Source organism: Agelaius tricolor, unplaced genomic scaffold (assembly GCF_023055355.1).
Source record: "Agelaius tricolor isolate 1412-34295 unplaced genomic scaffold, bAgeTri1.0.p SCAF_4, whole genome shotgun sequence".
Lineage (NCBI taxonomy): Eukaryota > Metazoa > Chordata > Aves > Passeriformes > Icteridae > Agelaius > Agelaius tricolor.
This window is the reverse complement of record NW_027269264.1, coordinates 26,235,161-26,257,197: the sequence shown is the minus strand read 5'-3', so window position 1 is coordinate 26,257,197 and position 22,037 is coordinate 26,235,161. Positions and strand designations below refer to the sequence as shown.

The 22,037-nt window shown below is 35.4% G+C and overlaps 1 protein-coding gene across 2 annotated transcripts in view; it reads right to left on the bottom strand.

Moving 5' to 3' along the window:
* Positions 1–22,037, bottom strand: part of BNC2 (basonuclin zinc finger protein 2) — a 230,037-nt gene that overhangs the window by 106,797 nt on the left and 101,203 nt on the right. Inside the window, exons 4-6 of one of the 2 annotated variants that reach the window (XM_071424954.1) lie at positions 18,650–18,686; positions 17,012–17,022; positions 5,676–5,778 (exon numbers count right to left, since the gene is read on the bottom strand). In XM_071424954.1, coding sequence (XP_071281055.1) covers positions 5,676–5,778; positions 17,012–17,022; positions 18,650–18,686 — 151 coding nt within the window. The remainder of the gene's footprint in view (positions 1–5,675; positions 5,779–17,011; positions 17,023–18,649; positions 18,687–22,037) is intronic. The other variant, XM_071424952.1, reaches the window with a different exon arrangement.

The window sequence follows — 22,037 nt, the reverse complement described above, 5'->3', positions numbered from 1 at the left end:
CCCTAATATTTGGATTTGGTTTCACCTCAGCTTGATCAACACTAAGGGTGATACCAGAGTAACACAAAGCAAACACTATGTCCCATCATTCCTATCAATGTGACAGGATTTAAAACCACATACTGGGTCAGAGTGCCCACCAGATAACAGAGTGTATTTTCTCTGTGCTGCATTGGCTGCTTTGGAAAGTCCTGCTGAAGGGAAGCATAAAGGAATTGCATAGGCAGAAGGGGGGCACTTTAGAAAGTATTTACCAGTAATAAAGGTTAATCTTGTAAGGTTCCTGGAAGCAACTCAGTAATGAAAATTATGCCTCCACCTTCAGGGTCAAAAGAGTTATAACACGTGGATTAAAATGATCTTGTAAGTAAAAGACAGGAAAATCCAGATTACATCTAAAACAGTTTTACTTTAAAAGTCATGAAAGGCTAGCTTTCATTATCAATGAGCTGCAGAGAATTACCTTGGTAAAAATAACTTTTTTTAGATTTGTTAAAAATCTAAAAATAAATTTGTTAATAATCTAAAAATAACTATTAAAATTCATTTTCTCAAGTAATTTAAAATAATTAAATAAAATTTATAGAAGGAAACAACTGTATTTGATATCATAAATGGTGACAATTTTTTTATATCCTACGAGATGATGCAGATATGACCCAATTATTTTACTAGTCAACTATAATTACATTTCTCTCTTATTTCCTTCCCCCCACCCTGCTTTTTAAAATTTTACTCTTTGCTTAAAAATCTCCATTTTTAAGTAAAGAACAACACGGCAGTTCTGCCAGCTTTTAGAGAGTGACATGTTTTCATTTTGTTTTACTTTGTTAGAGATGATCTTTGACTTTGCAAACCTTTCTTTCACTTAATATCTTTGGACTGATACAAATTTAGGAATTCAGATTAATTTAATTTCAACATAGCACTCATTCCCATCTCATTCCTGTGCAACTCACATTTAAATTCTAAACCTTCTTCCTAGATCAAGTCCCAAATCAAGTCAAAACTTCAGGGTGAGGGAGAGATGTGATTTCTAAAATTTCCACAGCATTCTTCTGTTTCTTTTCTTTATTTATTTCCACCTATCCTTCCTTCTGTTTTCATTTCAGGTTCCTTTTAACTGACAATTTCATGATCTAACATGCAGAAATTCAGAAAACTCAACCATTCTAAATGAAGTAGTCACAGTCATGTAATGCATCTGACTTTACGACATTCTCCATTTTCTAGTGGAGGTTGTTTCCATTCTTAGTCTCATTAACAGCAAGCTAGCACCTGCTTTATATAAATACTAGCATAGCACCAGAAAAATCCCTTTACAAGGTGAAATTGTAACTCACATGGCAAGTCTCTGACTACTACTCTTCACTGTATGGCAGCTTTAATCAGAAAAATAATGGATGGGCCCTATGTGCCAAAATCTACTAGTTAATGTTATTTCATCTTTTTTTTTTTTTTTTTTTTTTTATTACAACCTAACAGAACTTAATCTCAAAGTTACCAGAGAGAACATCTGACCAAATCTTATTTGGGACTGTATGTGGCCTCACCATACCTTAGAAGGGTGTTAAACTTCACTTGAATTAATAGCTGAGCCCTGAACTGAGCTGATTGGCATGATGCAAATGAAAAGACATCCAAGACCATTAGAAGACTAAGGACTACATTTTTCTATGAGGGGAAAAAAAAAAGAAAGAAAGAAAGAAGGGGGAGAGCAAAAATATTTAGAGGATGCTTAGTTTCCTAGAGTAGATTGATTAGTGTAAAATTCAGTTGGTCCAAGTATGCACAGTATACCAGACACATGCTGTTGATCTCTGAGATTTACCAGTGACCCATTTCAGGGTAAGAAAAAAACTTGTCATTTCTAATTTTCTGATTGTATCTGAAACAAGAAGACAATGATTTCACACAAACTTAGCAATATTATTATACTCTGAGGGGTTGTTTTGCTTTGTTTTGTTTGTTTGGGTTTTTTGTGGGGGTATTGAAACTAAAATAAGTAGAATGAATATCAGAAATAATAGCTTTAGTCCACTATAACTTATGCCACCTTAACATATTTTTTTGGAGCAAAACAGTTATGAGAGTAGGTAAGATTGTACTTGATTAATACTATATTGGGTCTTTTGATCTGCTGGACAAGATATAATAAGTATGTTCCTGCTAGCAGTATGGTAATTGTTATTCTGACATGAATCACAAATACAAAAGACAAAATGCAAAGTCAATGAAATTAATGTCTTTTTACTGCTGAATTACTTAATTTCTTTCCTCATAGGCTAAGATACTTCAGCTAGAGGAAATACATGGCAAATAGAGTGGGGCTTTTTCATTATTTCCAATAAAGTTTCCAATAAGGTTTTGTGCTAAAGAGGGTAAAATGCCATAATTATCTTCACAGGATAGTATGCTTCTTTTAATACAAAAAAATAGCAGGAGAACAAATTAAGAACTTGAGTATTATTTTTTGTAGTCACGTAAGTACCATATTATTTAAAAGCCACAAAATACCAATTGCCTGCATTAAAAAATGACTATTAAGATTTTAATGAGATTTTATTTTCCATATGGACTATACAAACTATCTTTACCATTATAAAAGAAAAGAAGTCACACACTTATCTGTTTGACTTCTTAAAGTTTAAGAAATGGCTTATCTAATTTAAAACAGTTAATTTTTGGGTCAGAAAATAAATCCCCACCCAACCTGACAATGAAAGACAGCTGAAAACACTTTATGTGTGAAACACTGTGTGAAAACACTGTTTTCACTTTAGCTGAAAGCAAATGAAAACAGTCTAGTCACCCAAATCTCTGAAAATACTCAGAGATTCATCCTAGGACTAACCCACTCTCCACGATGCACAGCAGTATTTGATAATGCTGTAAAGCTCTGTGCAGTTTTGGCTTTGGTGTTAAAAACACTGATGGTAGGATTGCTACTGTAGTACAGGAGTCAAAACTTGGTAAGCTGAACTTTCAACAACTGCAACATTTGACGGCCACAAAAGTACTTTCCAATGTAATATTGTTCATTTAATTGCAATTCTAGGTTTGGCAACTCCAGACAGGTGTATCTGAACTTGTAGGAAACCTTTTCTTTCAAGATGTGTGCAGCTTATTTGAGTGAGGGAAAATGTGAGAAAGACAATGGAAGCAGGAGAGAAAAAACAGGCCAGCAGCTGCTAAGTGCAATAGTACAGTGGTGGTTGTATGCCCTTTCCTCTTCCCTCTAAGAATTCCAAAGTTTTAAATGGCAGCTATTAAAATGAATTAACTCCACACAGATTAGTCAAGTACAGCATGAGTAGAATGCAGTTCTAAGCTATTTTTTTGAGCTATACAATTAATTATGATTCTAGGTTATCAGAACTGAACAAGCACAGTACTTCCTCTTGGAAACACCTATTCTTTGATAATTACATTCAGTAAAGCACTACATCATGTGTCAAGGAGCTGAGCTGGAATTCATTAATAAAAATTATATGGAAACCCTTTAATTAAAGCAGCAGGAAATATTCTTTGCACTCAAGAAACAACTTCTAAAAGTACTGTGCTAACATTTTTAAAGTAAAGGACTTCCGAGCTGCAACTTGATTTTAGTCATTTTGAAATCCAGGTGCTAGAGTGCAGTGAATTGATCTGTCTCCTGAATGCTGCCCTCATAATCCTCAAAAACAGCTAAGATCAAGAATTGAAGTAGTTACATAATTGTCTCCAGAAAATAATTTACAAGACCATGCTTGATGGATGTGAAACATATATCTGACTTGTCTCACTCTGCCATAAAATGTAAGTACTCCAGATGATTGTACACAAAGTGCGCTAAAAAAAAAAAAAAACGGAAAAAAAGAAAAATAAAAAGAAGAGCATTATTCACTTGGCACAATAGCAAAATAAACACTTCCTTATAATGCATAGCTGTTTAAAGTTTTTCTCTTTGGAATTTTAAGCATTTAGGTATGGAGCAGGTGCTGTATTCCAAATCATTATGTTCCGCTTTCAACTTTCTGGATTTGTAAAACAGGGACATTTCAATTATATGCACAGAGGTAATCTCAGATCACTGTCATAATATTCTGATTTTGAATTCAATCATTTCACAGAGAAGAATCATGTCACAGGGAGGAAAATCTGATTATTCTCTTCCAAACTCTTCCAAAATGTACTCCTTAAAAAGAAAATTCAGGATGGCCATGAGCCAGGATCTAAGTGCTAGACTCTCAGTTTCTATTGCTTATCAGGAGGACACCCTGGAAAATACCTAGACAGTGCTTCCCTATTTTCCAATCATCAAAACCTCAGATGCTGGTTCTACACAAAACCTGAAGAGTGCCTGAGCCATACAAATTTTGTGAGGTTTAGTGATTCTTCTAAGAAAGGTGAATCTGGTTATACAGTGACTGAATATCCTTTTCTGGGAAATAAGAGTAACAAAGATATACTATGTCCCTAGATAATCACGTATACAATAAACTTGTAACCAGCTACCAGATGAGTGGTGCTAGGGCATTTCTAGGCAGTCTGGAAGCAATGTTCGGCAGTGACACGGGACTCCATGGTACCTGTATACCTGTTTTTCTTTCCATACATGTGAATAAAAACTTCTCTGTCAATCTATGCTGTTGCATTTTTTCAGCGTTCATACTTACCATATGTCAGCATACTCCAGCACAAAACAGACATAACTAAATAAATAGAGATCAAATTTATCTTAGGCGGAAAGTACTAACCTTTCACCAAAGTTCTCATCAAAATAAAATCAAATTCACATAATATAACCCCCCAAATGTCTGGCAGAAATGGGGGATGAGAGCTGTGCTTGCTTAGGTACCAATATTCTAGATCATGAGAAGAAAACTTCAACAGCAATTTCTACCACACATATAGTAATCTTTCTTTCTCCCACCCCCAAACCCTCCCTATTTTTCTTTTATTAAATCACTTTAGGTATCCTTCTTATTTGCTTTCTAATGGTGTATATAGCTCTCTCCTGCTCTCTCACGCTAATTTAATAATAACTATCAAGAAAAAAACCCTTCCAAGAACATTAAGTAGAAAAGGATAAATAAAATTGAAGGTCCTTCTGTGAATTTTTATGCCTATTGTGCCTTTCATGCCTGATCTGGGAGTTCTAATCCTTCCTATCTTTATTACAATACTTAAACATGGGAAGAGAGGTTTAGCTCACAAATCACATATGCAGATTTTCTTTGCGATATGGGATACACTCTGAACATGTGAGATCTGAATGTTTGACACTGGTAAATTTAAATTTCCATTTGGCCCCATGACTTCTTGGCTGATGCTTCTTTGCAATACAAACTCTGCTGTGCAACCGTACTGTAAACCTTTTGCCTTTCTGTTAAGCCCTGCAGGAAATACATTATTTTCTGGAGGCTAGAATATTATTTTGAATTGTACACAAGCTTTTGAAAGTGGCACTTGAAGCTGTTGCCAGAATAACAGACTCTTACTTTTACATCCTACAAATTGCTCTAAAAAAAGCATGTGCATGCATACATAAGGACAAACACAGATTGTGCACACATGCATATGTAGACAAATAGGTACCACTATTGTATGTATCAATCCAGTTATTATTATTTAAAGATACTGGTAAGGATGGAAAGAATTGAAAAAACAAGCCCAGAACAGATATTTCTTACCATGTGCCACCCAGCCATGTTTACACTGATCGCAGGTTCTCAGGTTAATCTTCCCTGGCTGAAAACATTCACATGTGCAATTTACCAGTGTACAGCGGATGGCCTGGAAAAAGAAACAGAAGACACATGTTAATGTATTTCTTCCTGCATGTAAAAATTTGTTGTGATAGTTAGAATGATATGAGCTACACAGAAAACCCCAGCCTTCTAAGATTCAAAGCCTAGCTCCTACTTTAAGTAGAAATTAATTTTCTTTCAAGAACATATGTCAGTAGGTCCCATGGAGATGAATAAATTCATGAAATATTTTAAAAATTTCCTCTATTTTCTTTAGGAAAAAAAAAAAAGTTGGTAGCATGAGGATGGTGTAGGAGTTCCATAAATATCCTGGTTTTGCATTGACTTCATAAGGAAAGAAAGTAACTAGGGTCGTCTTACCATAGCAGCATACCAGTTTCAAATCCAGATAAAAATTAGGAAGCAAAAACATATGGAAAGGAAAACTACAAATATATCTCCCCTTCCTTCATGGAATCCAAAGGTTATTTTTGAATTTCCTTTTTGGGCTCACCAAATAGGCTAACACATAACTCTGAAAAAAGAAGTTGTGGATTTTATGTGTTCCCAAAACAATAAACTGATCAAGGTACAAGAATAGGACTGGTTCAAAAAACATCCTGTAACTTGCCTTTACATCTCTCACTTTTGCAATATTTAGGAATAGCCTTTTACCTCTTAAAACTCCTCATTTGTTAAACATGCATTTCTCTGTTTTAAAGTAGGAATAGTGAAACTCCAGTCCCATGCAGAGATCTCAAATTTGCTTAATAATACACTTTCCTTAATAACAGACTTTCTCATCTTCCTTTTTAGAATTATTTCAAAAATTACACAAGGTTTACTTTGACAAGGGCTAGCTACAGCCACAGAAAAGTGAATATAAATTGAATGAGACTCTTTCTAATGTAACAGACATATGTTTTTAAATAGTGTAGAAGATGACCTGTGCACTTCAAACTGCTACTGATAAATTTATGGCATGCATTTAGATGTAATTTGCATGGAGATTTCTGAGACAGAAAGGCCTATTCTGATCATTCACAGATTAACAATCTACTGTAACTACCAGAGCTGCCAGGAAAAGGTATCTCTATAGAATTAGATGCAATCAATGATTACTTGGGGGCTAAGGTGGGGGAAGGGTGCTTGGTAAGCATTGACACAGAGAAACCAAAGAATTATGAAGACTCTTGCCTTTTACGAAGAATTAATACACATATTTTCCATAAAAAAATATTATCTTAACTGTAGTGACTTTAAATAAATTACATTCAGCATTAGCTTGGCCTGGCTAAGCTCCTTGGCTGCTGAAAATGAAAAAGCCTCAGAACTATTTTAAATGTTTGATCCCTTCACTTATTTATCTGCATCAGAAGAAATGTAAAGACATTTATAGTTCATGGATACATTTAATATCTGTATTTCTCTGACAAATTTCTGTTAAAAGAGTCCTTTATTCCTCTTATCCTGCCTGCTCCTTTACAACCTTTTACTCTCAAAAACCTAGTGAGGGAAAAAAATCCTGCTCTATTATGCCTGACACTTCAGGGCCTCAGTCCCAATGTCACCTGTCCAATTACTCATTAGCCAGGTTATAAAACATTGCTCTATGGATGCGTGATTAAAAGAATTAGTAACACGAAATATAAGGGTACCAAAGAAGTGCTGACCATGCAGGAATAATATATGTGTTTGTGGGTTATGAGGAAAAAAATCTCCTGGAAGGTCCTGTTTCATGTTCAATAGTGTATTGACCTGGTAATATATCAAGACTACACTGGTCAGTAATGGTGTTCTTTTGCTAATATGTTCATTAATTAATGAACTCAGTAATTAATTGTACTGCAAGAAGGAGGTCTTTCAAAATGATATTTTTATTTTACCATAGAAAATTTTCTCACATTCACCACTTTTTTTCAGATCTCTGCACCAATATGACATACATTGTTTGTATTTGATGATATTTTGATTTCTTCATGTGTCATTTGCAGTACATGTAAAAGGTGTAATATAGTGCAGTACACGTACTAGATCAAACTCTGACATTTGGAAGAGTTGCTTTATTAAGGCTCATCAGCATTTCCATTACAACCCTATCCACTTTTGGCCTAGAGGTCAACAGGTTGCCTGTAAAAATTTGATTCAGCTTGGACCTGAAATACAGTGTTGAAGCTTAAGAGTAAGTTTCATTACACCCATTCAAAAATTACCCATTTAGCCACTATAGATTATAAACTTGTGGGGGGGGGGGGGGGGGGGGGCTGGGGGGGAAGTTTAGAGGTTACATGTTTCTTTTCCTCTTTTCTGAATTAAAGAGAGTATTGATGATGTAAAGTGTTGAACTAATTAATTGGTATGATTTCTGTCTTTTATACATATTGCTGAAAATATTCACCGACATTTTTTAGAAACATGAAAATATTAGCTATTTCCTCCAATAAATAAATAAATTAGAAAGTCTTCAAAAAGAGCTATGCATTTTTATAAATTCATACCAATTGGTATGAAAAAATCAAAACATAATTAGCATGGCCAAAATATTCAGCCTGGCCTTACTTGGCTGCTTTTTCTGCCAAGGGTGTACATTGATGCCAGGACGTAATTTGGTTTCAGTAGTTTCCCATTCCACTACAGAGAATCCCATGCATACCTCTGAATGATAAGGATTACCCCTCAAGCTGGAAGATGCTCATCTAGGACCAGAAATACTAATTGTAACTCATGTTCTGGCATGATCTTGGGAAAATTATTTTGTTAGCCTGATGCCCACATTCCCTAAACAACAACTAGACACAATGGCATTAATTGTTGCCAGGGCAGATGTGACATAAATTTGGAGCCATTCTGTAGTAGTAGAGACTACTGAAACTCTCCAATAGAGTTTTTTTCTTTATTTCAGAGATTATTTTTTCACTTTGCTTAGTTAATTCAGAATTACTGTAACTACCTGAGATCTCTACAATACCCAACATGAAGCCAATGGAACTCAGTGATAGGAAGATTCAAGATGCCAAAAACAGTGTGTGATCATATACATGGCATCAGAACGCTAACATTCATTAACATGAAAGAAATTATTGTGCTTTATGACCTTCACAATGAAACTAGCAAACTCACTGAGCCTTACAAACATATGCACCACCATTATGAACAGTATTTTCACCTGTTTTTCAATACTACTTAACTTGGGAATACAAGTCACTGACAGCTTGTGCAACAGGCTCAGGAAGGCCAGAAGGGCAGCTGAAGGTGAATGTGGCATAGATTAACATAAGAACCCAAAGTTTGTATGCAGACCTCCATTCCTCAGCAGCAGGATTTTAAGGTACAGTAGCTGGTGTTCCTGTAGGTAGCTGAGTGGGTTGGTGTAACTGTAATTGGACATTTGGAACTGCTCAGTTTTAAAGGGATGGGGTGGGAGGTGGGGATGATAAAAAGATCTTCAATGTAGCAGCTGAATATTGCAATCATTGTTCTAACCTGGTAAAGTGTAGGTATAAAAATCCAAGGGTGTACCAATGTTAGAATTTTGCCAGAAAATGCTTCTGAAAGAGTTTAGCTAGGCATTCCACAAGTCATGCACTGTAATTCTGCCTTCTCAAGATTTTGATAAAAATGTTTACGCAATAGGACTTTACATACTACACTATTTTCTAGGAAAAGAAACAGAAATTTTCCCTGACTGAGATTTTCCTCAGGAGCTTCCCCAAGAAAGCCACAAAGAAACCAGTGAATAGTGAAAGGAATACTAAAATCAGAACACACAGTCTCCTGTGTATTAGCTGATGAGCAATCATGTATTTAGATTGACAACCTGCAGGTTAACACCTTAAGTACCTAACAAAACATGTTTTCCTACATACATCTCCTTGAAACATACATGCTGTTATATTTTACCATGTCAATGTGTTGATGGCCTGCAGTTAGCAGGAGTACATATCTTTCACTGAGTTCCTAACATATTGCTTCTTGTATTTGTATCAAAATTACAGGGTCCTTGAGGACCTATGCAGGAAATGGCCTTGACTTCAGTAGAATAATTTAAAATAGTTTATACTGTTGACTAAATCCTAAAATTTTAAAATTGACATTGAGAAATATCCTGCAGCTCTCTTTGAGATGCTCTTCCTGTAAAGAGCATCATAATGTAAAAAGAAAGGATGTCTGCCTAATATTAAAGCATGATGTCAGTATACCTATGCATAAGTTTGTATGGCTATTAAAAAATCTGACTTCTCTGGGTTTCTCCCAGACCAAGGATATTAGTTTAATATTGTTTGGGTGATTTTATTATTTCTAAAAAGTAATTATTATTCACATGTTAATAGAAATAGCCTACAGCAGTAATGGAAAAATCAATCTTTCTGGCTATTCTGCAGAGCTTCCAAGAGATGAGAGTCAATAAGCTGCCATGAAAGGAACGACTGTGGGAGAAGAAGGAGAACATGTAAAGAACAGATATGATTCCTTCTCTGGATTACTCACAACTGATCACAATAGATGGAGGCCATTTTAAAGGGTCCAACATTCTGGAGAGATGAGTAAGTTTTGCAACAAAGCTTTGTAATGTAACTCATAGTGAGGCTTCAAGAGTTCTGTGAGGTTGAATAGCATCTTACTGAAGCCTCAACTACGTCTTTCTATGCAGTGGCAAGGTTAAAGAGTCTTATTCCTAGTGTCCTTGCCTCACCTTTCTCAAATGCCTTCAAAAAGGTATTTAAAAATTTCTTCTTTCTACATCTGTATCACTGCGCACCTGAATACATAATGGAGTGAAGTATACTCATTCTCTGCATTGATGTTCCATCTACCTTTCTAATGCATCTCCTGTACATTTACACCACAGAGCTACCTAATCTAAATCCAATGTTACCAGCCACAGAAGCATCAGGCTTGAAGGTAATTTAGTCCTGTGAAATTTTTTAGTGAGACTTGCAAACAAGCAAACTGGTGCATAAGTGCAGTTCTTGGCAGCTGCATTAAAATCTTTAAGACTAAGTGAGTATGCACTCTACACAAATATGTTAGTTAGCAAAGATGCCATGGGTTTTAAACACACACATATACACATGTGTATACTTGAAATGTAGATTTTGTACAGTAAAGATTTTGTATAAAGACAATTCACAAGTTCTATGTATTTTTGTAATACAGGCAAGAGCTTTCCACATTTAATTGACAGAGCAAATAGTCTCATTTATGTTTTTAAAACTAATAACAGTTTGGGTGTTGTATACCAATGAATGAAATATTTGCATGAAACTATGGGAAGTGTTAGAAGCAAAAAGCACTTTTTGCAGCTTATGTCTCAACTTAAGAGAAACCCAAACACAACATGTTAAATTAACATTTTCTATCCATTGTCAAACAGTTTTACTCTCTATTGCAAATAAAAAATTACATAATTTTCAATTAATATTTTATTGAAAGTAAATAACACTGTCATTAGAAGAACAATTTTAAGCTTTTAAATAAAGTAGATGATCTTGAGACATGATGGCACACAAAAATAATCAAAGTTAATGAGTAAGACAGAGATCCACACTTGTTTTGCTGTATGTTGACTCATGACAGAATAAGTTATGAAGTAGAAGACAACAGAAAAGTTCTTCAAATGTTCCAACACTTTATTAACAGTAAGTCTCCTATGCCATTAATTTTTTCATTCTGCTTCTTTGATATAAAGCTAAGAAGATAATGTCTATATGACAGGAATGTACCATACTATTGTTTTAGGTTCGGAGTTTTTTCTTTTCTTTTTTAGAGCACATATATGTTCTTTAAAAAGCTCCTATAAGATCTGTCACTCCTTTACTACTTTATGAATCCAAATAAACATTTTTTTCCTGCCAATTAAGTACTTATTTAAAAGATCACAGCAAAAATTCTGCTGTAGAGATAGCAAAAAGATCCAAATGAAATTACACTACTTTTAATAGCTGGCAAATCAAGGGCAGAATACAATTTATTTTCAAATGAATGCCAAAAGGAGGATCATTTGTACACTGACATTTAGGAAATGCACAATGTCACCTTCCTGTAATGCGACTAATATTATAGGGAACTGTTTTGGTTTAAACCCAGCTATCTAAGAAATCTAAGCCCCACACAGACATTTGCTCACTTCACTCACAGTGGGATAGGGAAGAGAAATCAGAATAGGAGGAGTAAAAAAATTGGTGGGTTGAGATAAAGACAGTTTGGTAGGTAAAGCAAAAAGCCCACAAGCAAAATTAAACAAGGGATTCATTATTCCCCTTCTCACCTACATTTTAACTTCTAAGAAACAGGAAAAACTGGGGTGGAAGTGCTTGCTGCACTTTCTCCAGAATGTAGCAGAAATACGCAGAAGTATTTCAGTCTCTGCAGGATGACAGAATGATGCAGGATGACTATTCCTCCATCATGCAATTCTGGTACAAAAATAACAATTTTGAAACTCAGCTAAGTGCCAAAACACTGGACTGGAAGAGGGGGAATGCCTCGATAGCGACCCAGGTCTGTCACTCCAATAGATGCACTTAACCACTCAACCTACAACTGCCCAATCTGAAAATAATGGGTAATGCTAATATTATACCTTTTCAGAGATAAGACTAATAAGCTGCTCACACAACATGGTGAGGAATGATGAAGCAGGTAAGGCAGAAACATTCAGCATTATTATTTTTTCTGTTGGCACAAAAATGTTACAGATTTTTTTATAATAAAAGTTCACTTTGATTTATCATTAGGAAATGAATGATTTTATAAATAGGACTCACCTAGAGACAGTAAGTGATACATGACCACAACTAACTTCAATACTACTAGCCTAACAATGCTTTGCCCAAAACAAAAAACAGTAAGGGGGGATTAACTTTGCATTTGAATGGTCTGAAACATTCATGTAATGCTATTATATTTTTTATCTCTCTCCCATTTAGAGATACTCAAATACCTTCTGAGTTATTCACTGCATTGCAGTATTTTATTAGCAATTTCACATCACATTACATTAGTATTGTTTCTTACTTGTATTTATTTTCAGTAAATACAATTTGAAATATTGTTTCAAATAATATTGTTATATTTCTCTGTAGCATTCAAGAAAACAGTTACTAATATAATAGGAAGGGAAGCATGCTAACAAGAGAGAAAGCTGTTAATAGGATAAAACAGCTTTTCCTGGAGTAAAGAAAGCCTAGTCTCTAAGCATGCTAAAAACTGTTTTCAAGTCTTCTTGAGAAAGAGCGGTTAAGTGAATGGGGAATAAGAATAGAAGAAAAAAAATTGTTTGTAATCTTGCATTAATTTAGGAGCTGCTCTTCATTTCTACCCCAGACACTCGTAAAAGTAGAAACCTGAGTGTTAAGGAATGCTACCTGGACTTTTCTAGAGAAATATAACTCTGAATATATGTTTTATTTTTCAGGAAGTGTCTGTAGAGCTTCTATGCTGCTTCTAGACATTCAGCTCACAGGGCTGCCTACAGATCCTATACAAAGACTACAGTAAGTATCACCCTATGTTTCTATAGCATGCAAAACTACCCTGAGCGTCTCAGGCATCAAAGTTATTTGCACTGAAAAAATTAAGACTGACAAGAGCTTCTTTGCTTAAAATTTGAAGAAAAAACACAGTTGATTTAAGAATGAGATTCCCTCTGCCCAAGAGCCTGTTAGCAAATACAGATATTTGTTCTTATAGATGAAAACCAGATTTCTGCTATGAAACCAACATTGTCAGTCACTGGAGTTCAGCCACGTGTGTTGCCAAGGCAGCAGTCAGTGTCAGATAGGTAACCATGCACGGATGTTTCTGAAACCCTTCTCTAACCATGACTCTTTTAGAGAATGACACCACAAGCTACACCCAGGCACTCATCTCAAGTAACCACAACTCACTGTCTCCTTTAGAGACCACAGGAGGCAAGTTGCTTCCACTAGTTTTACTGGCCTGCCCTGGACCTGTGATTTACTCTGCCCTGGTGAGACCCCACCTGGAGTACTGCATTTGTCTCTGGAGTCCTCAGCAAAGGAAGGACACGAACCTGTTGGAGCTAGGCCAAATAAGGACTACAATGATCAGAAGGCTGGAATGCCTCTCCTGTGAGGAAAGATTGAGAGAACTGGGATAGTTCAGACAGGGGAAGAGAAAGCTCCAGAGAGTACATATATCATCTTTCCACTACCTAAAGGGGCTTGGAAGAAGGCTGGAAAGGGACTTTTAACAGGGACATGTAGTGACAGGACAAGGAGAAGAGCTTTAAACTGAAAGAGGGTAGGTTTAGATTACATACAAGGAAGAAATTTTTTTTGAGGAGGGTGGGGAAACACTGGCACATGTTGCCCACAAAGGTGGTGGATGCCTCATCCCTGGGAACATTCTAGGTCAGCCTGGACAGGGCTCTGAGCTACCTGATCTGGTTGAAGATGTTCCTGCCCATGGCAGAGGGTTGGACTAGATGATCTTTAAAAATTCTTTCCACCCCTAACCTCTCCATCAGCCCATGATTCTATGAAAAGTCCAGGTGATAGTTTTCCAGAAAACAAGTGGATCTTTCTGGCAACTAAATTGTAGAAAGTATGTTCTCATTATAAGAATATATATACTATAAAGTATATATATTATTTTATATAGATTACTGTAAAGTAATATTATATAAATATATCTATATATATATTCTTATAGTGTGGTATCAGCCTTGCCATTCAAAACAAACTTCTACTGCCTTATAGGAGACGTTTCAGAATAAAGTATGTCAACCAATAATTTAAAACTTGTGATGTAAAAATTAAAAATAAATATGCTCAAAAAATTGGGTTTTTTTTACCTCTAGTATCTTCAAAAAGACATAGAACCTGTGGATCTAGCATGAACATGGAAGGAAATTGTCAACAATTTTTAACATTATGTGGACTATTGGGTCATTAATCCACAAAAGAGGATTTTTTCAGTAATTACTAAGTGGTTGAAAAGGAGTTACTTCAATCTATTAAATCAAATAACAAATCTATTAAGCCTAATATCTATTATTCATCTATTGTTTCTCCACAAATCAATCAGAAGATGATGAGAATGTTAAAAGTCTTAAAGGTGATCAGATAACTCATAATCTCTAGACTAGTTTTGATCAATCTCAGTTAGTCTGTCCAGTAAAAATTACAAGTGAATATATCACTTCTAACAAGTAAATAGGGAACCTTATAAAAAAAATGTAAATGTACACACAGAATTATGTTAGCAAAATCTGTTAGATTTTTTATTTTCCATCTTTTTTCTATTAATTTAAAGAATAAGCAAGATCTGATTTAAACAAGTAAAATGCAGCATGGCCCATGGAGTAGCTATTTCTTTCTGTCCATGTATTCAGGAATTCTCCTTAAATAATATCACAAATAAATTGTTTACTGTCTAATCTGCTCTTCAGGAAGGTTTTTCTTTCAGGATTTTTTTTCTTTCTCAGATGTTATTGCTTTCTGGATTCTAAATGATGGGATTTCAATTTGACAAAAAGAATTGTGTGGATTTACACTGCACTGTGCTGAATTTTAGCCACTGAAGATAAATATGGGTTTTACAGAAGTGAAATAAAATAATTATGATGAAAGATTTTATTATTTTGTTATTTTATTATTTTATTATAATTCAAAAAAGAAAATAATCTTTTCTCTCTCTTCAAAGTCAAAACTCCATACTATGTATCTTGTTCTTAAGTTATACCCTAAAGCAATAACTTCTTATTTACATTAATAAAATAGTCAATCCTGCACTGTTCCTTCAGTGACCAACCCTGTTAGCCACTAACCTGACACTATAAGCAAATAATAATAAGAAAAAACACACAATTTTTTTGTCTTGCCCCCAAAAAGCCAGACTAATAGGTGAAAAAATGTTCTCCTCATTAGATGAAGTAATTAATTACTTAAATATGCATTTCTTTTATTAATGTAACTTTTAAATTTTGCTTCTTTGGTATTTCCTGAAAACAAAGCAATGGATATTTTTTCACGAATATTTGCTGAAGTATATTCTATTCCTTCACCTTATTTAGGAGAGAGAAGAATTCCAGTAAGTATGAAATATGTGTCTCTTTGGCCAGAATGGAACATTAAAAAAAAATAAATATATATATACACATATATACATACATGTAATAAAACCAGAGAGAGAGAGAGAGAGAAAAGAGGAAGAAGGAGGGCAGGCAGTGGAGGGAGAAATGTTATTGGTTTTCTCAGAAGGATTTTCTTTTATACATAGCTTTATCCTATAATTTTGTCCCTGTTGGGCACACTGCCTAAATTTAAACACAAACAGTCAAGCAATGAAGAAACATTACCACATTTACTGTGAACAAAAACTCCCAGTTGTACAGTGAAATTTTAATACATTTCAACTTATCTCTTTTACTAATGGGGAGAGTACAAACCCTGCAGGAATTCGCTCTGCAAACTGGTAATTACAGTAGACTCACTTTTTTATAATGCATATGTATAGTCAGACACAAGAAACATAGCTGCCCTTTTGATGTAGGTTACAATAGGAATGTTTAAAAGAATTATGAAAATCTGCAATTCTAAAGGAATGCACTATTTCATGGGAAGTTGTCCTTTAGCTATACTAAAGAACAGAAATAGATAAAATACAATATAACATACATATATTTATTTGCTTTTGTAATCTGAAGCAGAACCTTTATCAGGTTGTCCTTTTTTTTCAAGTAAGGTAGGGTCTTTTGTTTTGTTTTTGTTGTTGATGTTGTTGTTGTTTTCCTAATATATGTACTGGTACAAAGCTGGTTTCCATCCTACAGTACCATGTAGGAATTCAGAAGATCGTTATTCTCCCAGGCCTCCCCTCTACACAACCTTAAAATTTAAATAATTTTGATCATCAAGTTAATGTCTCATTAAAGATTGTAACATACATTTAAAAGCACTATTTTAATTGCACAGATTTATAACATACAATGTCCAACTCATATAAGATAGGACATGCTTTGTTAGGCAAAACATGTTTGTAGTGTACACAAAGAGAGATTTAATTTATTCTGTGAACATGTGAAATCAAAGATCTACTGCCAAGTCATATATACAACAACATTTATCTTTAATACAATAATTATATGATACAGCTATGTGTTAAAATATCTGAATAAGCAAACAAACAAACAAGAACAAAGTACAAGACAAGTAAGGGTTTGCAAAAAACCCCATATTTCCAGGTCTTTTATGGTTTGCTCCACTATTTCTTAATGTCTATCAACAAACCACACCACCTGATTCTACAAATACTTGCACCATCACTCTTTACATACACTCATATTCGCATTCTATACAGGTAGGAAAAAATATCACACAATTCGTTAAATAAATCATTGTGTGCACTAAGAACAACACACAAAAAAATCAGGTAAGAATTCCCATTTCTGGAGTTCCCGTAAAAACACACATCTTCAAAACTGCCAGAAGAGCAAGCCACACTACCTGGCATTTCTTTCAGCTGCATTTTCACCAGGTTGCGCCACCTAGCTTGGAGGACACACAGTGTGGCTGTGAAAAGGATCATAGGCCGAATGAAAACCATAACACTGATGGTGAAGGTCTCTCCTACAAGACCTTTAAAGATACCTTCCATGGAGGTCTTACTTAAAACCCATGGAATTTCACATGAGCTGGAAATTTTAATTTCCCTTATTGCTGGAGAGTAAATTTCTCACAGAGGTAACTATCTTCTCTACAGAGGTGTTTTTTCAGCAGTGAAATAACTTCATTTAAAAGGGAGTTGTTAATGACTGTGGAATTACTTAATTTTTTTTTTCTTTTTTAAATCAAAGAAATCTGATCTTGACTAAATGTCACTCTCATTCAGAATTAGGAGGTTTGGTAAGATCAGACTGAGCATCAGACTGAGGAAGGGTGCTACACTAATGAAAGGCACAGGACTTGATGTGTGTATGCATAGTAAGCATTTTACTAACTCTAAAATCCACAAACTGCTAGGAGAGTGAGAAACATGTGTGCCAGCAGACCTTTGAGTGTAAACATTCTTCACAGTAACAAAAGTAATTTTCACAGGATAGGAGTTATATTCCATATGACATGTGGCCCTGGCTGACGCAATCCTTAGGATCTGCTCAGCCAGCAAGTCTTTGTTGAAAGCATATGGCAGGTAACACAAACTCATCCTCAGAAACTACCTTCACCACTGTACATCATAATTGTCACAGCGACTTCTGTCTGTCTGTCTCAGGGTGGGCAGAGGAGATACATAGAAGCTCAGTCTTGACTTGAAATCCATAACCTATGCTAAAACATTACTTTATTTCTAGATTTCAGATGCAGTGTGAGGAGAAACAAAAGACAATATATCCCAGATTATGACCCTTTTTGTGTAGAAGACAAAAGACCCAGTCATATTTCTAAATGGAAGAAACAGTATCTTTGCAATGAATATGCAGCAATGCAGCTTTCCTCTTCCTGACCTACAACCTTCATTTAATTTCTAGAGTCACAGAAAGGAAATGCCAATCAATTTGAAAAAGACATTGCTTCCTTTTAATGTCCTGTCACGTGCAAAAGTGAGCAATGTCTCTTTTTAACAACTTTCCATAAAAAGAAAAAATTAGAAAACTAAAATTGGTTGTACTAAATGGGTGTAAAAAGATTATATGTGAGACAATTAGAGATAAAGGCTTTATCTAATGAAAGCATTCCAGATCATTGGCAGTGACCCTCATTATTTATTTCTCGATGCTTCCCAAGTTTTAGTATCCAGTTTGATTTGGGGCTCAATTTTGGGAAGTATAAAGGACCTTCAATACCTGCAGAAGTTCTGAGGATGTTGATCTTAAGTAACTTTTGTTCTCCTTATCACTCCTCCTTTTTATAATGTTATGTGTAACAGTTGATGACATGTGCAAAAAATAAAACTAATTAGATCAGGTGGCTGCAGTTTAAGGCAATAGTCCTGAGTGATACCCGAGACAACATAAAGTAATTTGCTGACAATGAAACTAGAATAAATTTTATGTTGGGGGCAGTGTTGGAGGGAGAACAGAAACTCTTTCTTTCTTATTTTTTTAACTGATGGCAGTCTGAAAATCCTGTATCTGTTTAAAACAAAAGAAGCAGTAAGCAAGGAGAAACACATTTGTAAGCACAATTCCAGGAAGATGAACAACAAAGCCTATGAAGCTTACCACAGTGTTGCAATGCTTTTCATATTTGTCACCAGTCCTACAAATACCATTGCCTCCTGTTTTACACCTGCATATTTATTGCTGTGTTAGGTAAGACATGCTAGCCTGCTACCACAGTTTCTGCAACAGTAACGTGCCCCTGAGCACCAAAGTAGGTAGTCAAGAGATGCTACATTTCTTGCTTCTGACCTTACGAATTTGTCACAGAATCAGAGAACATGCTGAATGCCCCACAAGGATCACGGAATCCAATTCTGGCCCTGCACAGCACCACCCCCAAGAGTCACACCATGTACCTGAGAGTATTGTCCAAATGCTTCTTGAACTCCTTAATATTACCGTCTTGCACAGATCACAGTTATTGTACCTGAATTGGGCCAAATGACTTTCAAACTGTTTTTGAAAAATAAATGTGCTCTCTCCTGGTTTTGCAATTAGGAAGGCATCTTCATATAAACACACAGGACATTTTACGTTTAAATACAGAATCAGTTTTTCTTCTAATATCTTTACTTATAATAGCTTAGCAATTGCATATATTTATTTGAAATCAATTGAGAACTCAGATGCTACACTGGACCAAAGGAAAAAAAATCATAGTTGTTTTGCTTATATTTTCCATTGCTTTTGTGTATCATATAGTGACAGGAGTGGTCACCAGTCTGACTTGGATGTTATCCATTTCTCTTCTTCACTAATAGGTGAATTTATACCTTGAAATGCATGTTAAAATATTATCTCTGGACCCTGTATCATTTATCTACAAATAAAAATAAAAATAAATAAAAATAAAAATAAAAATAAAGTGTCATTTATCTACAGATCTAAAACAGATTAGGCAATGGGAGTTATGACTTGGTTTTGACAATCTGTTCCTGTATCTCAGATCTGGAATAAGGAAAATTGTACTCCCAGCATATCTAAACTTTGACAATTCTGCAGAAAAAGTAAACAAACTAATGAAGAACATTTTTTTCTTTTTTTTCTCTTTTATTTCTTTTCTTTTTTTTCTTCTTAATTGAACATAAGCTTTTTTATTAAATAAAACTTATCTATTTGGACACACGCATTCAGCCAAAAATTACAACAGCTATACAGATATCCCAGCAACCATCAGGCTACCCCATCCAAAAGAATGTATTCTAATATGCTGCATTAAAGTAACAGCAAGTTTTGCCACTTGGCAGTATATATTGTATTTGAACTCATTTATCTTCTAGTTTATTTTAATATAAGAAGCAAACCCTGTGCTCATTGGTACCTTATATTTATCAAATCCTGACTGTCCATTTTGATTTGTCAGTGTTCAGCACCTCTAAAAATCAACCCATATCCTCATAGACAAAGTTAAGTGAATTAAGTGCATTCCTAGCTTCTTTTACAAGCTCTCTCCCACCTTCATCCAGAGGAATACAATATTCCTTCCATGTTTAGTATTTCCTTCATTTGCCTTCTGTCATGCTGGTGTTAGACCTCGCCAAGTGCAACACCAGCTACAGTAATCCTGCTGCTACACAAGCGCAAAGTGTAGTCGGCAGAAAGAGGAATGTTCTCACTCCCTATGCAAAGTCCAGCCTGCAGGCTCTAATCCAGCATGTATACTTATGAGAACATGCTGTGCTCATGCTAAGCCCTGTATTTACTCCTGTCATAGCACCCTCCAGTTAATCAGAGGACAAAAGTTACTTTGGTCACCATGTAATATGCAAACGCTTTTCAGAAAATACATATACATACTGTGCACATTTGTGGAAAAAGCAGGCCAGCAGACCAGGCTGGTAGAAAGTGAAATGGCTTGGTGTATGCAAAACACTGGCCCAGAGTCTCTTCCCATTGCAATCAATATAAGACGTTTCCCCCTGTTTCACTGAAGGGCAAGTAAGCCCTTCATAGGTTTTTTCATTGTTTTATGAAATAAGAGAAAACATAGTGACCTGGAAAATGTGTCAGTAACTACCTACGCTCTCTCAACCTATAAAATTGAGAGGATTATTATAGTTTCTAGTACACTTTAAATTTATCAGCCTAAGAGAGTAAAGCACAAAGCTATCAGCCTAACTATCTCACTGAGGGGACAAATCCTGCTCTCAGCATTTTAATGCTTGTAGGGTAGGAAGGCTGCATAGGGAAGCTTAAACCTGTGGTAACCATAGCAGGTATAAATGGCTGGTACTCTTTATTTGCAGACATTGCTGTAGCTGCTCCCTAGTGCCCTTCCTCCCCAGACCAACTCAGCAGCAGTTCTGATGAGCTCTTGCTGCCATCCTCACCATCAGAAATGCCATTTCCTGCTGTCATCTACCTACACATACATGTATAGCATTATTAGGTGCACAGTAAATGCCTGTCTGTGTGCAGAAGGAGTTAGATCACCACCCTTAACTGCAACTTTTTTGTCCTGTGGGACAAAAGCACAGACCAGATGGAATGGGTTCCTCTGTGTAGACCTTGGGGTCTACGTGATAACATTAAACAAGCATGCACTACAGAGAGGACTAAAGTCAGCTCTAAGAAATTCATATGTCACCTCATTATAGCCACCAGATTTTCATGATGAAAAGTTCAAGTCACAATGAGACAAATGGGAGACTTTTCTCTCATTTTTTGTTAGAGTTACATCAGCTCGTAATTAAAAGCAGTATTTAGCCTAGCACAAATTAGTGATTGGTAAAAAACAAGATGCAATCATAAGCATACGCTCTTTTCTCCATTCTGCTTACCACCTAATACTCTTTGGTGTGGAAACTAGTCTGGAAATTGCTTAAAAACCACCCTTCTGGTGAGAATTCCAGAGTTTTTGGGTAACAGTTCTGCCAGACACAACACAAAAACAGAGTATGTTGATAAGTCTGTTTCAACTCCTAGGAAAAGCCAGATGGTGCAGAGGTGTGTGATAGTAATTTCTAAAAAAAAACCCAAACAGTTGTGGTTAGTTTCAGTTTGAGGATCAAATTCAGGTCAGTTCCACTTTATTCAGACTGATTCACTTCTTCTCACTATTATTATTTGGTTGGTGAAAATGTGCCTGCTGCTGTGAAATCCTCGAAAAGAAAAGGAGTTTAACTTCAGGAGTTTAAACACAAACATAGAGGAACAAGATGTGCTAAGTAGCTACGGAA